Genomic DNA, 19014 nt, shown 5'->3' with positions numbered 1-19014 from the left:
TGCAAATTTTGCAAGTCAAACTGCCTCTGAGGATCAGACTATAGGGACCTGATTTTGAAGGTTTTGCTAGCTTGGGACATTTTCTTCAGGAACACTAAATAGATGCTATTTATTTTAACATGTCTTGTTTTAAGAACTCTGTTTAAAATGGATAATTTTTGGCAGTTGACATTTAACCTTCCTTTAAAAAAACAAGTAGCATCATAAGTAGTACTGGCAGGCGTATGTCATACATTGCTTGGGATGTAAGTGGTGTGAGAGAGCAGAGAAACCTCAGCTTGTATCTGGTAAGTAAAGTGAGAATTGACTTATTTTTTGTTTTTTGAAGTCTAAAAAAGTTGTGGGGTTTTTTTTAATGATTGCTGATCTTATGCCAGGTAGGATGTTTCAGGGTATCTTTTTAGCTTTACCTTGGACTTGCTTTGCCTGATGGTTAGTGAATTCTCTTGCTAATTTAACAGCCTTTTATTCTCAGTCATCTCTGTGAAATAGTATTGTGAAATAAGTATTCTGTAGTATGGGGCAAGGGGTTTGACTGGAGCATTTTTTCAACAGTAATTCAGGCTCAGTATTCTCATTTCAGCATGTGCTGTTGAATTTTGACACACTACAATCAGATTTGTCTGTTGGAAAAATGAGCTACGTATGCTTTGGAGTGAATCCGTTTACTTTTGGTTTGTTACCTTCATTTGTACTTATCTAGTAGTGGGAAAATACGTTTCTTAATGTGTAATGAGTTTAGCTTCACGTGGCAAATATGTATTAAGGCGAACTTCTTCAAAGGTACTTAGGTGTTTTAATCCCACAGATTAAAAATCACACAAGAGGCTATGCATTCCACATCTCATATCTTTCAGTCCTGTCACTTAGGACTTTGGTTTGTAATAGCTTTGAGAGGTTTGGGGACAGAAGGTGCAATGTAAATAATAGGAAGTCATAAGAAAAAAAAACCCAACTATTTTGTTTGCTCTATTTAAACAAGTATTCTTACACTTGACATGGTAAATTATAACACTTATTAAAATGTGATCAATAATAGGGAAAAGCAATGAACAGAGTAAGCTTAAATTCTAAGAGACCATGTTCAACGGGGTCAAAAACCTGCTTAGTCCCGTTGAATGTACAGAGTAGCCCTGAGGGACTGTACCTACGCCCCCGCTTCTAAGATGAGAGTTCCTTGCAAAGGAAGGGGCACAGTGCGGCTCATTGTGTCAAGGAAGGGACTTCTTTCTCTTTCCAGACCTTGAGAGTGCATTTGTGTGTAGTTAATGTCTCTCACACATCCCATGCAAAGAAACTCTTGAGTCCAGTAGTTGATTACATTGCCAGAAATACTTTTAAGATGTCATCCAAGGGGACAAGTGTTTGTTGCAAGTCCAATGTCCAAATTCATTACTCCTGGGCTTGGGGAACCTAAATCATCCCTCCACTGACCCTGTCCTGCTGTGGGTGACAGTGTGCAGGTAGCGCCTCGGTGGTCTCACTAATGTGCAGTGTTTTGCCCTGCAGAGTAACTAAACTCTCTGTTCTGTCAAGGTGGCACTGGATGTGTTGCATCACAGGAAAAAGATGCTGCGCAAGGGCATGCTTTAGTCGGAAACTTGCAACACGGAGTTGGAACAACTTCGTCTCACAGAAACCACAGCCCCCTTTTGCTGGGTAATCCCAGGTACAGTCGGTTGGTATTCTGCTCCGAGGAGCCCAGGGCCACCTGCCCGTGCTCGGGGTGGGGAGGTGGGGGGAGCAGGGTGCTGGGCAGCACTAGCCTGGCCCTGTGTGTTGCCCCCATGCAAGTGGTTGAGCTCCCTTCATTTCAGGAGGGGATGCATCCTCTTCTGCCTGCTATGGGAGTCCCTCACCCTTTGAGCCCCTCAGCAGAGGAGACTTTTCCCCTCCCCTCTGGCTGAAGGCTGGGTGCTGCTGGGCAGACACCTGAGGCTGCGAGGCGGTGCTGGCCCCGGTCCCTACCCCCTGGTCCCTACCCCCTGCTCCCGGTCCCTGGCTGGAGCCGCCCAGCTCATTGCACTGCAAGTGCGGGGAAGGAGACGCACACGGCAGAGACAGGTAAAGTGCCGTGGGGTCCTGGCTCGCCCCATAGATGTCCCAAGAACCCCACATCTCTTTCTTCCCTTCTGCCCTCCCCTTACTTCCCCCCCCTCCCTTGCCAGCCTGCACTCCTTGAGGGTTCCCTCACCGCATATAGGGCTTTTTTGCAGAGGTGCTGAGAGCCTGGCTGCAAAGGGGAGGACGGGCACTGGTGGTGCATGGGCTTATCAGCAAGACTTATGATTATAAGGTTAGCTTTCAGATATCAAGCTTCAGTTAAGGCAGCGGCTGTATTAGAGCAAGTGATAAAATGTCTAGGATTTCTTTACATGGAAGAGCCGCTGTTTGGGGAGCAAGGGGAGAAGGCAATCTGGGAGCTGCTCATAGCCGGAGAGTCCTGCCAGGGTGACATCTCAGAGATCTGATCACAGCATATGCTGCCGTGGTCCAAGGAGTGCTCTCTGAGGAAATGCTGGATGGGATCTGCAGAGATCCCCACAGGGTGATTTGGGGTTGTCTAAAAGCTGCCGTGAACTTCTGCAAATGGACTAGTTTCACTGACAAAGGGAACTGTTTCATCCCGCAAATTGTCTTAACAAGCAGGGCTATTTCACAGCAGACTTTCTCTGCACCTGCTAATTGTCCATTGGAGTTAGTAAGGATAAACCAGCACTTTCCTTAATATTTAATCTCCTTATATACTAATTTAGCACGCTTTAATTAAAATACACTCCCCGATCAAAGTGAATAAGTCGGAAAAAACAAATCAGAATTGACATTGGTAGCATGATTTAAGCTATGCAGAGTAATCAAACCTTACTGCAAAATTAATAGGGCAAAGGCAGAAACAAACACAAGCAAGTTCATTGTCTAGGGAACCAGATATGTCTGAATGAGAGACATGAACTGTGGCGCTCCCAAAAGGATAGCTGAAAAGGGTTTCAGTGTGTGCAAGAACAGGACAGAGGCGGTAGCTTCTTAAAGTCTAATGTTTAAATTTTCCATCATCCATCAGTTTGAGTCGCTCCTGTTACAAGACTGGAGTTAAGTATTTGCGATAGACTGAAGTATTGCTAAAGGCTGTTGAAAGACATTTTCATAAAAGAGTACCTTGCTGATATGTGAGATTAAACAATCTGAAAAAGGCATTTGTATTTATCAGATGTTCAGAGCTGTAACTCAAGCCGTGGCAGAGAACTTTATTAAAAAAAAAAAAAAGATAATGGAACCAAATTCAGCAACAAAAAGAAATGCAGAAATTAAGTGTGGCTGCAGATAAACCCTTGAAATGAAGGAAAAGGAGAAAAAACCTAACAAAGTCATCTCAGGGCCAGAGCGAGATCGGCCAACATTTGGTAATTTGTCATTTGGTAAAATCATGGACTAATCCCAATGTAAGAAGCTGCAATCTGTAGAGCAGAGCATCATCTCATATCTCAGATTAATTAATTGTTTTACCTGTGGGGATGGTGACTCTCACGGCTGGGCAGAGGGCCAGGCTGAGGATGCAGAGGCAGAAAATCCTCTCTGAAGTAAACTTGGTGCGACGTGGATTAAAGCAGTTAACGGTCCCTGGTGCTGTGGAGGGGACGTGGCTGCAGAAACACCTGCGTGAGTGAGACCTGCTGAGTCTCTGCTCCCTTTCCGTCCCTGCTGCTTCTCAGGCTGGGCGTTCTTGCAATGTGTCCTTGTCCTTCAGGAACTAGACTGAAAGCAACAAATTTATTTCATATAGGACATCTATGAGACTGTCAGTCTTTTCTGACAAGAATCAGTGACACCCTGGTGAAAAGCTCTGGTTATCCCGTTAACTGCCCTGCCAGTTAATTTATCTTTCAGTGATCTTTATGCCACATAGCACAGGGCAGCAGGGATAGCAAAAGCTACTAAAACACGTATTTCTGTAGAAACTGTGTCGTAGCTGATGGTGAAAAATTGGTGGTGTACTTCTCATGAGTACGAAGACTAGTGCTTTGATCCATCTAAATGAAGTGGCACGGTCTTGAACCCCATTTCCCAAATGTGTCGCTTTCCTTCTGTTTCAGAAGGGCACAAGGACCTTTTCCCCCTTTTTTGCAGAGCAGGGGAGCACTCCCTCACCCTCCCTGCCTGGAGCACCCTGCGCTGACATGGGGCAAGGGAGAGGGCCAGGCCCTCCCACCGTTTGAGTTCAGAGATCTGCAAACAGAGGGTCCCAGACCTGGTCTGCAGTAATAGTGCAGGAACTTAACAAGCTAGAAGAGTCTTAGGGTTTGCCTGGAGTTTCTTTACTAGTTCTGTTCTCACTCCCTCTATTTCCTTTCTATTTTATCTGAGTTTAAAAGGGTTTTGTTTGGTTCATTTTTTTAAATTAAACTGCATTTAAGCCATATTTAGGTGGAATGGGGCTTAGTAAATAAACAGTGCTACTAGGAAGAAAATTGAAAGAGCTACTTGCTAAAAGGAGAATAAATCTAGTTGCATGTACACACTTGGTGGACTTGTATTTGTATAAAATATATCTCTATCCTGGAAAAAGATCTAAATTAAAAACTAGGGAGCAAGCACTTTTAGATCATTCTGATCTCTGTCTGTATTCCATAGCTTAGGATGTCTCTGATTTATAGCTATGAAAGTGAACGTTGCCTTTTGACTCAGTTCTTTTTATTTTCCTTTTCAATCCAAATATCTTCTCATTCTAATAAACACTAGAAGAAATGTCCAGACTTTTGAAGATATGTTTCTTATTGATATCAGTGAATCATGCTGAGATTACACACAGTCAGACCTCTGAAGGTAAGACCGGAACTCCTGTGTAAGGGATATATTTTGTGTAGATGGAAAAAGCTATGTGTAGTAAAATAGACGCAGTACTGTTTAGTAACTAGGGCTTTAGTCTCTTGACTTCATGGAGCTACGCCAGCAAAGAATGTAACCAAAATTGCTTATTATTTAACAGCCTTTTATTTTCACTGTTTCTGTAAATACATTTAATCAAAACTGCATTAAATGCTTGTAAATAAACTATATGTGTATATATAGTTTTGATCGCTGCATAGAATACATGTATTTTTTTAATAAGACAGTTGAATGGTAAAACATTAAATCAGCTTTTAGTAACGGGATAATCTTTTACAGATTTGCCTCCATTATTACACAAAGCCGTGGTTAGTATTTTTATTTGATCTCTCTACTAACATTTTATATCATAATCTAAAAATAACAATTTATTACATATAGTTATCATTTTTTCCTTAGGAGGAAGTAATAACTGGGAAATATCTGAATGGTAATGTACAAAATTGTTCCCACTTATGCTTCTAAAAGGTATTAAAACTCAATAACTCACCATAACTTTTTATGTTCCATTTCTCATATGTAGCCCTCCTTGATATACTTCATTTTCAGAGGTAATGTATTCCTCTCACCATCTTGATTTTTTTCTATTATCTTGCATTTCAGATATGATCTGTTTCATTTCCACAGAAACTGGAACATTGTGGATAGAATGAAATTGGCACATGATTACTTTGATTTAGATCTCCTGTGAGGAGTATTTCCTCTTAACACGAAAAAAGCTGGTTTTCACGATAAAGCAAAAAACATGCATAGAATGAGGCTGAGAATAAATACCTGCTACAGTTTTCAAAAGTTTTTATAATTAACTTTGTTCATATGTTTCAGAATGTCTTCTTAAGGAAATCAAGTGCAGTTCCAGCTTTCTGTCCATCTCCCTCTTTCAGCCCTGCTCCATCCCCCATCCATCCCACTTCTTCCAGCTCCTGGTGACTTTTGAATTATTTGCTAATTTTGTCTAAATTTGAAGGAGCAGTATAAGCCTCAAAGGCAATTCCACTCCTACATATTTTGAGCAAATCAATGGCTGTGTAAAGACGACACACTGAAATTAATGACTCTGCTGGGGGAAAGGCAGCAGACATTAGTCACTGTGCTTTCTTCCCACAAGCAGACCAGAACAGGCATAATGGGGTGCCAGGAAGCATACCTACAGCTCCGGACTAGCCACAGCACAGCTTCTCTCATGCCCGGAGATGATACTAATGGCAACACGTTGGAAAATTGAAATTATTGTGGGTGGTTGTGGAGTTAGATGAAAAACCCCATAACTATAATTTATTCCGTTCCTCATTGAACCATGTGTTTTCATTGCATTAAATAGGTCGGCTATTAGTTTGGTTAGGCCAGAAAGCTGAATACTCGTGTGATTATTCTTGTTTTGTCTCATAATCTGCTATTTTACATGTTATATTATTTTACTGGCATTTTTGGTCCTGTTTTCTGTTACAGTTCTAATGTCTGGACAGCCGATATGCTTACAAAAGTCATGGCATATTTTCATGCCCAGGAAGTTACATTTACTCTTAGCAGCCTACAGGTTTGTGCCATTTAAAATGCATGAAAAATTTTATTTAAAAAGGAATTAAAAAAGCAACCTATCTCTGTAGCCAAAACTAGGTTGTCAATAATAGACATAACTAACAAACAGATCTACGGTGTAGCAGATAAGTAGGAAATAGGAATAGATTTTTTGGTTGTGATATAGGAAAAAGTGGAAATGATATAGGACGAAGTTGCTGTTCTTTATCCCTGGTCATTATGATTAGCTATGAGCTGGTTTAAGTGGGGCTGTAGCCTGCTAATCAAAACCTGAACCCCTCACTCCTCCCTACGCGCACACGCACACTCTGAAAAAGGAGAGTGTCAAATGTGCGATCTCTGAGCCTCAGGCATTCTCAAAAGTGCACAGCCACGTGGCTCCACAGCGCTTGAACCTTTTCCCAAGCTGCATTTCACTGTCACAGCTCATCCAAACCTACATGGGACTGACACTGCCTCTTCCCATTTGATTAGATTTATTAACAGTTTAAGGCTGTAAGCAGGCCTGGACCCCCTAGGCAGCAGGGACCTAACTATGTTCATATTTGTTGGTGGCAATGCAAGCTAAGCAAAGACAACAAAGAACAGTTTCAACTCGAATTCCAAACCAAATCTGAAATAATTCTGTCAGGAATTAGAAGGGATTTTACTCCAGTCTGGTCCTAATAAGCCTTACAGTGCTTTCTGTTCCAATGTTATAATTGCCTTTAGATTTTCAAAACAGGCACAAGATTGTTTAGTGGTAATGCAGTTTCGTGTGAAAGAGAATATTTTTGCCTTACAACCTGGTACAGACTTTTCCTCCCACCTAACTGCACATTTCCTTCCTTTTTTTAAGTAATACTAATATGCACACGGTACCTGATTTTTCTAAGCTCTTTAAAAGTTTCATTTTCACAGCTTTGCTGTGGGAAGCAGAAAAGCATTATTACTCTTTTTTTATGAAGAGAGAAACTGAGGCATTTTTGTTAAATGGCTCACTGGAGAGGACTCGCTCATGAACCCAAGAATAGGATTTAAAAATTACCGTCTTTCAGAATTACATTTAGATTATTTTTGTTTACAGTTTGTGTTGAGTATAGTTACTCTAGTCGTTGACAATACAGGAACTAAGCACTTATCTCTCCTTAAGCAGAGATTTTCAGGGAGTAAAAGATGCCCTTAGTACAATAGTATGAGTTTTATGTACATTACGTGTATTTTTCTATACTTCAGATGTCCATAAAAAGTTACCTGAAGAACCTTTTGTACCAGCCTAGGCAACTACTATCCGAATTTCAACAGCTTGATCAGCAGCAGTTCCGAACTGCAATGAAGTATCTCTTCAACAGCAGAAAGGACCATCTTGTAAGTCACTTTGCACTTGTGAAAAAGAAAAGCTGCTGTCAGTGGTGTAAATAAATGGGAAAGGGCCAGACTGGCGGTCCCGCAGTGCACGCCGTGCAGTTACTTAGCTGGCTTGGATTAGGTTCCAGGAGCCCCTCTCCTTAGGTTGGACTTACTTCATTTAATTCTTGTGTCTAAAAGTTTGGTACCAAGTCCAAGTCAGTCGTCTGGATTTTCTCTGTAATCAGTGGAGAGAAACAAACCTCCAGAGAATGATTTACCTTCCTACGCAATTATCTAAGGTAGGTAGGGCCAGTTGTTCTCAGGGAGTATCTGCTTTCTTCAGTGGCTAGAAAGAGAGCCAAGATGACTAAAGAAGGTGAAATTAGTTATCTTGTTAATAAGTTATGGGAGCATGCAAGCAAATTATTAGGCGATTTGGAGGGTAGGCAGCAAAACATCATTTGCTTGCTTCTGTGGCATGTTCCCTGTGTGACGCATCTTAAAAGCCTCACTCAAAGTCAGGGAGTGCCACCCAGGGAGGATCACCCCTGCAGAGGGGATCTCCACTGCAGGGGTGGGATCATAGCCTGATGTCTGAGAGCACTTGGCATCTTCCCTGCTGGGAGGAAGGGCTCCAGCCTGGGTATTGCTGAGGGGATGGAGATTAATCTGGGAGAAAGGGAGAGAGTTTCCCCGGATGCATGAGGTGACTGCCCAGAACAAACACTGTATAGTCCACTATTCAAACAACGGTGGTGCAGCTCCTGCTGCCAAAGCACACAAGATAGGTGTGCAGCATGCACTGGGAGCCAAAGCAGCAGAGCGTTAAGTCCTTTCAATAAACTGTAAATTTCGTCTTCTCAAACGGCATATCCAGTTCTTCCAGGACTGATAGTCCTGCATGAACAAATCACCAGGCCCAGGACAATCAGCTCTGGACAGGCTGTCCTAGACACGTCAGCTTGTGAGACGGAGCAACCTAATAATCCATCCCCAACCAGGGTGACTTTATTCCCTGGGCTTGGTTCCTTGATGTTGCCCCATCTTCTGGAGGGAATGTTTGTAGTAACAGCTGCAAGAAATACTGCATGGGAAAAGGTCTGTTCTAGAGATGTCTACATGCTAAATTATGTATGAAATAATACCCATTCGATTCCAATATGCTTTCATTTTCCAAGTAACTAATTCTTTCGTGAGAGCACACACTGTAACTTCAGCCATTTGGATTATTTTTCTGTTTTTCATTTTGATTTTGTCAAAAGATTCAAGCTGGTCTCTGGACTATGCAAGAAAGGAATTACCAGAAGTAATGCAACCAGACAGTATTTCACAGCTATTTTTCATGAGAACAGTACCATATTTTTTGTAGAGTACTTTCTGTCAGGCCTCAAAATGAACAATATATTGAATTAATCAAAGCGACATTCTTTTAACCCTTTGTTGCTTGCAGGAAATGGGTAATATTAGTCTTGATTGGGACAAGACGAGAGAGAGAATTTTTCAAACCCCAGGAGTAAACAGGACCTTGTTCCTTGTAACACTGGATAAATGCTTTCCGGCTCTGAGTGCTTTGGACTGTGTGGATATCCTAAGCCAGGTTTTGCGTGTGTCAGCGGTGAACTATCTCCAACCTGATGTCATTGGGAGCCTCCCAAACATTCTGCAGGAGGATGCTTTCAGAAACTTGTAAGCCATTCAATTTCCAGACAAAATTAATACTATGTACTATTTGCTGACTATATATGCTTTTAAACAGAGGTTACTATATGGTCTCAGCCTATTTTCCAGATATAGTTTTCTGCTTATGTGTTGCTGTTTCTAAAAACATTTGTCCATGTGTGTCATTTAAAAAAATAAATAGTTAACTCATTAGTGAACTAACATGCTCTTCTGTCACTTAGATCAACAGTATTCAAGGACCTCTATGACAAAACCTCAGCAAATACACAGAGAGCTCTGTATAGTTGGATGAAGCAGATTCTACAAAAATCCTATAACATGAGTGGTATGTTATGTATAAGGTATTTTCTTCTTGCTTATCATAAAACAGTCAGAAAAAGGCCTACTCATTGTATTGAATTGTTTCCCAAATTTAACATAGGTCTGTTTAAGAGTAGCTGTATTGAATACCTTTGCTCCGGAATACAGTAAACGTAGTGTATTTGTTATTCATGGCAAATAGTTCTCCAAAGATGCTTGCTCTTCATCTCTTCTGCACAGAGCTACACACAAAGTCTCTGTACTCAAGTCCTTTTTCTAAGATTTAAATAGGATACAGTTGTCAGGTACCTTGCACAAGTGTGTGGTTCACTTCTGACCTCCTATTCAGACTAGAAAAATAGATCTGTCTCAGAGTACATTACCCAATGCACTGTTTGAAAATGCAAAAGAAATGCAGGATGTTGTGGAAGTTCTACTGCACGTAGCACTGACTCGTTCAGAAAAGGGACAAGATAAAACCAAAGTTAATTGATTCTGATTTTGTGTCTTTTATCACATCTGTTTGCCTTGTTAACGTGTCTTAAACAGATGTGCCACAGCTGGGATCGTGCAGGACAGGCTCCACGAGGGGGCTGTAAAGCAGCAGCGGCACTGACGCATCAGAGCCAGCACTTGGGTTTCACCAAACGTCCCAGCAGTGCTGTCATGGGAGCATTTTAGACTTTTAGATGTGTATGTTCTTCCTCTTTCCCTGGAAATCAAAGGCAAAATGCCCACTTGCTTCAGTGGAGCTGAATTTGGCTGCTGGGACTTCTGCCGTTTTAAAATATCAGAGTAACCCATTAAGTTGCAGAGAGGAAGTTCATGACACTGCTGTGAGGTGGTATTACTGCCAGTGCATTACTGGGGAAGCAAAGATGTAGAATTTGCCTGATGATACTCAGCAGTGCTGGGAAAATCCCACAGCACCAGGCATCTTGGGTTGTGACTGAAACGTTAGTGAACCCTCAGTTTGTAAAGGATCACCCAGCTCAGGAGGGACTGAGAATTACCATGCCTCTCTTAAGTCCTGGTTGCTGCTTCAAATGCAAAGCAGTGTAGATACGGTGAATCCACTCCTGAAGGCATCGGGTGTGGACTGATTACCAGCTAGCTCTGGTAGTATGAGCTGGAGAACCCATCAGCCCTGAGCAGGTACAGTTGGACTGCTACCAACGTCCAGGTTGGCAAGTCTAAAGATCACTCAAGTACATCTGCACACCACGGGTCACATCACGGAGTGTGGGACAACAGAAGAGTCCTGCAATAGTTTGATTTATTCACTTTAACTTTATATGTGGGTAGCACTGGGACCGCCTGGGAAGGGGGTCAGCCCTCTTGCAGAAGCAGCATCTTCCTCACTGAAGCTCAGCAGAAAAGAAACTGGAAAGAAGCCTCATATTTGAGGTGCTTATGGGGCCACCTCCCAAGCATTTCTGCTGGTTTTGTTGACAGAGAGCTCATCGCCGTGTCTCTGTTGTGCCTGCAGAAATGCAGAGGGCTTTTCCATCATACCGCTTCTCCCCACGGTGTCAGGCAGCCCCTGCAGCTGGATCACTGGGTGAGCAGGAGGTGACGTGTGGCTTCTATGTCTTAAGAGTCAAACCTTTCAAGAAATTTCTTTGCCACTCAGCCAATTCTCACTTGTTTCATACTAAAAATACTGAGTTATTCAGAGATGAAGCATGCTGGTAGCCCTTGCAAAAGCAGGAGGCTGTAACTTTTGAATTTTGTACCTTATTTAAAAATAACAAAACAGCTTTTGGGGATCATGGCTACCATGGTTGGTAACTGCAAGTCTGTTCTGGTAAAGGCCACAGTCAACATCCTTAAATTGTGATAGTTTTTGTTTAACTCTTCTATTATGTTTCAAATCTCTTCTTACCTCCCATTACCAGGAATATTATAATTTCAAAAAATGGAGGCTTTACAGACAGGTCTGCTGGGAGCATTGTCTTGTCTCAGCTAAGGAGCTTAGATCTGTGTTTTCAAAAAAGTCACTTACTAAATGGGGTTCATCAGCTTCTGATATTTATAGGCTGGTTTTTTTCAGATACTGAAAACTCTGCAAAGTGCAGTGATTATTTTATTTTAACAGAGTTGTGAATATCAGCACTGCTAAGGAGTATGTTCAGAGGTATTGCATGTTGAGCCATCCAGATTATGACACTTTGGAGAAAACGCTGTCTTTGTGGCTCAAAGTACCTACCTAGCCCATAAGTACTTTTTCTTGGGGATATTTGGATCTTGATTTAATTTTCAATCCTTGGGAGAATGTTACTAAATGAATGACATTCTTTAACTGTTATGCAGTATTTTGGGTTTTTTGCCAACTTATTTCCATATAGCTATATGAATGATTTTTCATTTTCCCCATTATTGCTATTGCATATTGTTGAAATGAGTGGTATCATCAATAATAATATATAAGATATATAAAGTGTTAGAAAGTATCATGCATTCCTGGTGTTCTTAAATAATACATTTGATTAGGAAAACTGAATTTAAAAAGTGCTGCTCCATATTTAATACTATTGGTTTAATTTTTCCTGTTCCATACTTTATCCATGTTCTATTTCAACAACATAAAACATTAATCATTTTCATATGAGAAAATTTGAGACATTTGAATCACTATTTCATTTTCATTTAAAAATGTACGGGCTTATAAAAATGTGGCGCTAAAATCTAGCTAATGGAGGGAACCTGACTCTCTCTGCTAAGGATTTTTCTGATTTGCAGATAATTTTTTATTATTTACCAATAACAATATACTGGGTACAATACATTTGAAAAATAATTACTTTCTTAACATTGTAGTGGGTATTTATTTACACAAAACAGAGTTCAATGAATCAGCTTCTTGGGTCAGTGCAGAAAACTTATGGATTTTGGGAAGATACATGGTCCATCTCCCATTAGAAGAAATTCTGAAGATTAGCCTCAATGAAGTAAGTAACAAAATGGGGTTGAATATATCATTGTCAAGTGATGTCAGCTACAAACAATATGAAAACAAATGCAAACTTAAACATGAAAAAGAAGTTTATATATTTTAATTACTTAAATATAAAGTGAATCTAAATCCATTGTAAACCAAATATTCTTCTCTTTTTGGAATTTGAAAGTGCCTGTCGTTATTATGTCATTGTTTATCTGTATCAGACTTCTGTGACTTGTACTGAAAGAAAGGTAGGGACCAATGATAGAAGACCCTGAAATTATATGACAGCTTGACAGAGAGTCGCTCACTCAGCTTTGCCTTCAAAAATACTGTATTATCCAAATCTATCTTCTTCCTTTCTCTATAACGTGAATGGAGTCAATTAATTTAGAGTGTCAAACGTATTTTAGTGGATGTAATTGTTTCATAATCCTGATGCATGATTTTGTTTGTACTCGTCAGATAAGACTATTCATTAGCTACGACAACGCAACAAAGCAGTTGGACACAGTGTATGATATCACACCAGAGCTTGCACAAGCTTTCTTGGAAAGAATAAACTCATCGGGATTTGATATGAGAAACACTTCAACTATCTACAGGCAAGACTGCTTTTCTTTTTCTTTTATGGCTGTGTATGAAGAGAATGAATAAGTAAGGAGAAAAGAGAGCAGCAATAGAAAGCTGATGAAATTGTTGATGCAGCATAGCTTTTTCCTTCCAGCAGAAAAATCTAGGCTGAAATCCAACCCTGGTTAGCAACAGTGAAGAATTGCTACTTTATGCATTTTTGGAGGTGTGCCTTATTAGCTAATACTTTGTCTCCTGCTGCACAGTGAGGAGTTGTCTGTAGTACTAGTAGGAGGACTACAGCAGTATCTGGGGGACCCAATTAAAGCTCCATCACATTGTACAGTACAGCAATAAAATAAATTGGGATAGAGGGACAAGAGTTGCCTTGGCTGTTTGAATCACAGAAGATGGAGGTGTTTTGTGGAAATCATGTTACAATTAGGATTTAAGGAGGAAATCTTCGTTCATGCCAGCCAGGACTGCAAGTGGTTTTTAATTAGCATGGGTGTCACCAGAGAGGTCACACGGTGAAGGCGTGTGAAGCCTGTCCTGCTGTCCTCTTTATGTCCTGCAGGGGAGAAACAAGCCACGTTTAAACGCTTGTGACTGTTGCGTGTGTAAGCAGGAAACTGCATTTTCAGGGCTGTCAAATCAGCACTGAACTTACTTTAACAATAATAAAAAACCAAAAGAAACTTACTCATAAATATGCAGTGAGCATGAGCTACCTGCGAGAAAGTGCTGTACTCCACATCTGCATTTACACTGTCGTATAAATGGATGTATTTAGTCCCAAGACACCACTGTCTGAAGTTATTTGTAGTCTCCTTGGGGGATACCTTGGAGTTTTAAACTAATGGAGAATATGCTTTATGGCTTCACAGCTCCTGTCATTATCGCAATGTAACTCACTGACTTCCATGAAGTATTGCTGATTGTCGGGGATGTAAGCGAGAGACAAATTATGCCCACACTCTAAATTTCAATGTCGGGAATCTTAAAAATTATTTTACCGCTCAGGAAAGGTGCCACATTCTCACAGATGAGAGAAATGTCATGCTCCGTAAACCTTAATATATTTCATTTTTACAACACACTTATTTTGTATTACTCATTTTAATCATACTGATGATTTAAATGCAATTTTACTTTTAAGAAGTAGTATTATTCACTGCTGCTAATCCCAAAGGAGATGAAGAGCTCTTGGTGGCTATGCAATAATGCATCATAAGGTAATTATTTGTTATAAAAATGCAGTTATAGATGTTTCTTTGATTTGTATGTTCGTTTGATGATGTTCCATGAATTCAGATGGGCTGCTGAAGCAGTATTTTGTTATATCGCTAAGCAGGTTGTTGTTGAAGGACTAGAGGAACTAAAAGCTAAGCCTTTCTGCACTGCAGAATTTTACTGAGTTTGTGGTAGTGCTGCAGCATCATCTGCTGTTGATTTAGTTCACATCTGGACATTATTGCCTAGACTCTGCCTATCCTGCATCATTGAATTGCTAAAAACCAGACTGTAGCAGGAAAGCTGGGCTTTGTAGGTTCTTGCCCTGTGTACGTTATGAAAGCAAAGGCTAGTTGTTTACAGTGACAGGGGATTGATTCAGGCTTCCTACAAATGAATTCATCACCATCACTATGAAGTTTGAAGTCCAGAGAGAGCGATGCACAATTCAGACCTCCTTTGCAGGGCTGCAGGTAATGGCAGTAAATAAGCACAAGGCCTAAGTCAGAAGTCCACCTACTGCAGGTGCTTACCCTTGGTGGTATGACTGCTTCTCTCCACCAGCTATGGTTGCGCTTGTGCTTTACAGAGGTTAATGGAAATGGTGGCTTTAATATTACAGCATGGGTACTATGGAGGAAAATGAGCTCCACATCTGGTTCACAACACTGCCTTGCAAACTGTTGTGCTGGCACAACTAAGACAGTGAGCCTCAGCACATTTTCTCCTAGCAAGTGTTGAATTGGACAGGTCTCCATCCGTCAGCCAGTCCTGTGTTTGATGTGAAATACAGCAGGCTTTGTTTAAACCTGAAACGATAAAGAGGCAATGTAATGCTCTAGCTGCCGCTCTGACACATGAATGAATTACGTTGCATGTGAAACCCAAGCAGGATTTAGAGTTCAAAACATCCAATCAATCCAGATGGGAACTCAGCAAGCCACTTCTAGAGACTTTTTTAGCCCTCCATCCTTTTCAAAGTAGAGATTATACTGCAAATTCTGCCAAGGGGAGTGGAGTCGTTAGCTGGGAAAATCCAGCCATGGACAAACGGAACCAGAAAAGTTAAATTTTTGACAGCACAAGCAATCTGGGTAGAGTTCAGCTGAATACAGAGAACAGCGCATATATTTCATACCCAAATTCCAGGCCATGTGGACTATTAAATATTGCAGTTTAAGGCACTAGTGACAGACAGAAATGACTCAAGTTTTGAGCACAAGTAGGGTATACCATACTATATTTCAGTTTCCTGAGAATGACACCTTCTGTGTCAGAAGTTGGCTAATGTATTTCCTTCTATATAGGCTAGGTTTGTTGGTTTGCTTTTATGATGACATGGAACAGATGGATGCTGCTGTGGCCCGGGCTTTACTTCATCAAATGATGAAATGCAATCAATTGAGAGGTTTCCAGGCTGAGGTTCAGAAGGTGGGTACAATGCTCGTTCTTCTTGCCTAACCTAATCCTGAAAACAGAGGAGAAAAGACTGTCTTCTTGAATTCGTAAAGAAAAGAGTGAAAAATTACTGGGATCTAAGAAATAATTGGAAATAGTTCTCAATCATATAATGCAAAGAATAAAAGCCCATTTTTGTTTTTTTACAGTGCTTATTCTTTTCTCATTCTGTTTCCTCGTGTTCCGTATTCCTTTGACAACTGTGATTCTATTTTTGAATTTTTATGAAGTGTGTGGTCACTTAATGGTTTCCAACACCTATTCCAGAAACTGCAGTTAAAGTTTTGGGTGATAATGAAAACTGGTTCTTGGCAGATTTTTATTTCCCATCTGCTTTTTTTGTTTACTTTAGCTCAAATCTCAACTCCTGAACATTGCCATGCAAAACCAGACACTGAATGATATCCTTGGATCTCTGTCAGATGCTGTGGTTGGGCTAACTTCAAGTCAGCTGGAATCTTTGTCACCTGAAGCAGTGCATAATGCTATTGCAACATTAAACCAAGTCTCTGGGTGGGCAAAAAGCCAAGTTATGATTTTATCCAGTAAATACCTCTCTTATGAAAAGGTACCTCTGATAACAGCTTTATTACCTTCTGGTTTTAAAAGTGAAATGGCTTTTTCTCAACAATAACTGTAGATTTGGAAAAATTTAGTACAAGACTTCTTAGTACTGTTAGTCATCTGAAGATTTTGTTTAAATCAAATAAAAATATCCAAGGCTGTACCTCCCAAAGGAATGCTGTAGTAACAGAGAGAATGACTATTTGCATTTGGCAGTTGTGTATATTATTTTGTCTGTATCACTGCCCTAGGCAGAATTTGCATGATCAGAGATCACAGACTATATATTCAAATATACTGTGGTGGAAGTAATCAAGGTCCTCTCTGAAGTTTCAAAAAAAGGAGCTTCTGAAAAAATTGTCGCATTTGTTCCCTGGACAGTCTTGTCTGAATTGAAAGAAATCTGAGGAAAGTGCATCCCCAGTCAAGAAATGTATTAAGTATTCAACAATAATAGTTTTGATTTATTTATTAACTTTTGCTTTTAAATATATCTGCTGTTCACAAGCCAGAAAACTTTCTGTTTGTTTGTGCTGTTATCTCTGCAGGTTTTATCATTTTATAATGTTAGTCAAATGGGCGCATTGGTAACTGGTATTAACACCCAGTCATTCTACAGCATGAACCCAAAGGAGCTTTCTCAGATTATTCGAGGCACAACATCCCAATACTTATCTGACTTATCGCCTGCACAACAGCAAGGGATCCTCAGGAAGGTGATTATAAACTCGAGTGTGTAGCAGGTTCTTTCTGCACAAGAGCACAATAACCAGATATGCAGAGCATGATTTAAAATGTTGCCACCAAGATATGTGTTTTAGCTCAATGGATAATATTTCCAGTGTTTTTTCTGAATATCAAGTATATTTTGAAGGCTGTCTCTTGCTTAGTCCTGTGGCATTTTTAATACTGATGTGGTTTTCCTTTATCCTCTTAAGAGAAATATTACACAGAATAGAAAGAAGGGCGAATCCTGTAAATCTAACTATTAGTTCTGAAATGCCATGTGTTTATCTGTTCCTCTTTTTAGATAGCTGCATCTGGAGATTTTTCTTCATCAGTCAAAGATATACAAGGAGCTTTCTTTAAAGAAATACCTCTTTGTGATTTATGGAAGCAGACTGGATATAATTCTTCAATGACGAAAGAAAAAGAACTAAGAAGCAGCCAGGTAAAAATTATTATGCAGTTCCCATTCCACTGCAATTTAGTATGATGGGAGAATAGGAAAAGTGTTGTAATACCTATGTGTTTAAGGAACATAAGTAAAAGGAAGGAACTGCCCCAAATATATCTCCATAAACAACCAGAGGTCACTTAGAGCCTAGGAAGCATTATGAGATAATGTTACAGAAAGAGAAGCATTAATATGCTGAGTTTAAAAGTCTTCAAGATTCTGCCACACAAATTATCTCTTTCCAGTACCGTATACTAGGCATTTGCATGTACAGTCAGCCCTTTGGGTCTGTCCCAAGAGATGCAAGGTTGGACCAGATGATCTCCGGAGGTCCTTTCAAACCTAAATTATTCTGCGGTTGTGTGCCATTAACATGTTTAACATCATCCCATAGTGACAGTCAGTGATGTCTTCTTTTGTGAAGAAATTCAGAGCTGGATGCCAAGCCTTTTGGTTGGCCAAACTGGACCATAGAAATGCCTTTAGAGTACATAAGAGAGTTAAGCATACAAAAACCTTGCAGTAGTTATTGCCTCTTACAACTGAATTACCTAAGCTTAACTTTAAATATGGTGGGTTTTATTTCAGGCTTTGTATCTGTATGAATTACTGTCTAAGAAAAACTATCCTGTTGACCTGCTAAGGTATGGATTATAGTCTCTCTTGAAATGGAGTTTAAGTCTAGTTTTGTGATGAGAGTGACTTTGAGGTAAACATAAACACTAATGTGGTTATTTTGTACTGTCTTATGTTTATTCATTCCTTGGTACCACAGGATAATTCACCTTCCTCATTAAAATGGGTCTCCAAATCCAAAATCTGGATCAAAGCATTGCAGAGGTTTTGATATTTTAAGGCTCAGTCAATATTTTTCAATTTGATTATACTTTTACTTTCAATGGGCTTTCAATTACAAGAAAGGGGAAAGAGAGGCAGTCAAGAAACTGTATCTTAGGACATGGTTGTGGGGAGTAGGGCCTATATCCTGCTTAAATATTCAAAAGATTGAACTTTGCTTTTCCTATCAGCACAGGACAGCTTGTGAAAGGAGTAACTTGTCAACTCATTGAAAGTATGGGCACAGACTTTTTTTTAAACACTTTTAAATTCTTTGAAAAGAATCTTCATCTGCTTTCTCCCTATCAGGTAAAACCAAAAAAAGATTTTGTGTACATAAACATACTTCCCAGTATCTAAACTGTAGGTAAATTAGAATTTGATTAATTCTGGTTTTATTTTTTTCAAAATCTTGTGTGTGTGGAACTTGTCTGTTATGTATTTCATTTAAGTCTTTTATGTGTGAATTTGTCTGTTATCGTACTTCATTTTGACAATT

The 19014-nt window shown here is 40.0% G+C and overlaps 1 protein-coding gene across 2 annotated transcripts in view; it reads left to right on the top strand.

Moving 5' to 3' along the window:
- The first annotated feature begins 4742 nt into the window (after positions 1-4742).
- The window catches only part of OTOA (otoancorin), a 35238-nt gene continuing 20966 nt past the window's right edge, over positions 4743-19014 (top strand). For both annotated transcript variants that reach the window (XM_059826504.1, XM_009807777.2), the window contains exons 1-16: positions 4743-4821; positions 5164-5192; positions 5284-5314; positions 5408-5435; positions 6334-6421; positions 7639-7770; positions 9203-9438; positions 9654-9757; positions 12577-12683; positions 13139-13278; positions 15787-15910; positions 16290-16505; positions 17050-17217; positions 17532-17672; positions 18267-18322; positions 18707-18824. In XM_059826504.1, coding sequence (XP_059682487.1) covers positions 4743-4821; positions 5164-5192; positions 5284-5314; positions 5408-5435; positions 6334-6421; positions 7639-7770; positions 9203-9438; positions 9654-9757; positions 12577-12683; positions 13139-13278; positions 15787-15910; positions 16290-16505; positions 17050-17217; positions 17532-17672; positions 18267-18322; positions 18707-18824 — 1797 coding nt within the window. The remainder of the gene's footprint in view (positions 4822-5163; positions 5193-5283; positions 5315-5407; positions 5436-6333; positions 6422-7638; positions 7771-9202; positions 9439-9653; positions 9758-12576; positions 12684-13138; positions 13279-15786; positions 15911-16289; positions 16506-17049; positions 17218-17531; positions 17673-18266; positions 18323-18706; positions 18825-19014) is intronic.

The sequence above is a fragment of the Gavia stellata genome, chromosome 18 (assembly GCF_030936135.1).
Source record: "Gavia stellata isolate bGavSte3 chromosome 18, bGavSte3.hap2, whole genome shotgun sequence".
In the NCBI taxonomy this organism is placed as follows: domain Eukaryota; kingdom Metazoa; phylum Chordata; class Aves; order Gaviiformes; family Gaviidae; genus Gavia; species Gavia stellata.
The sequence above is the reverse complement of the archived record's forward strand: the minus strand, read 5'-3'. Positions and strand labels throughout refer to the sequence as shown.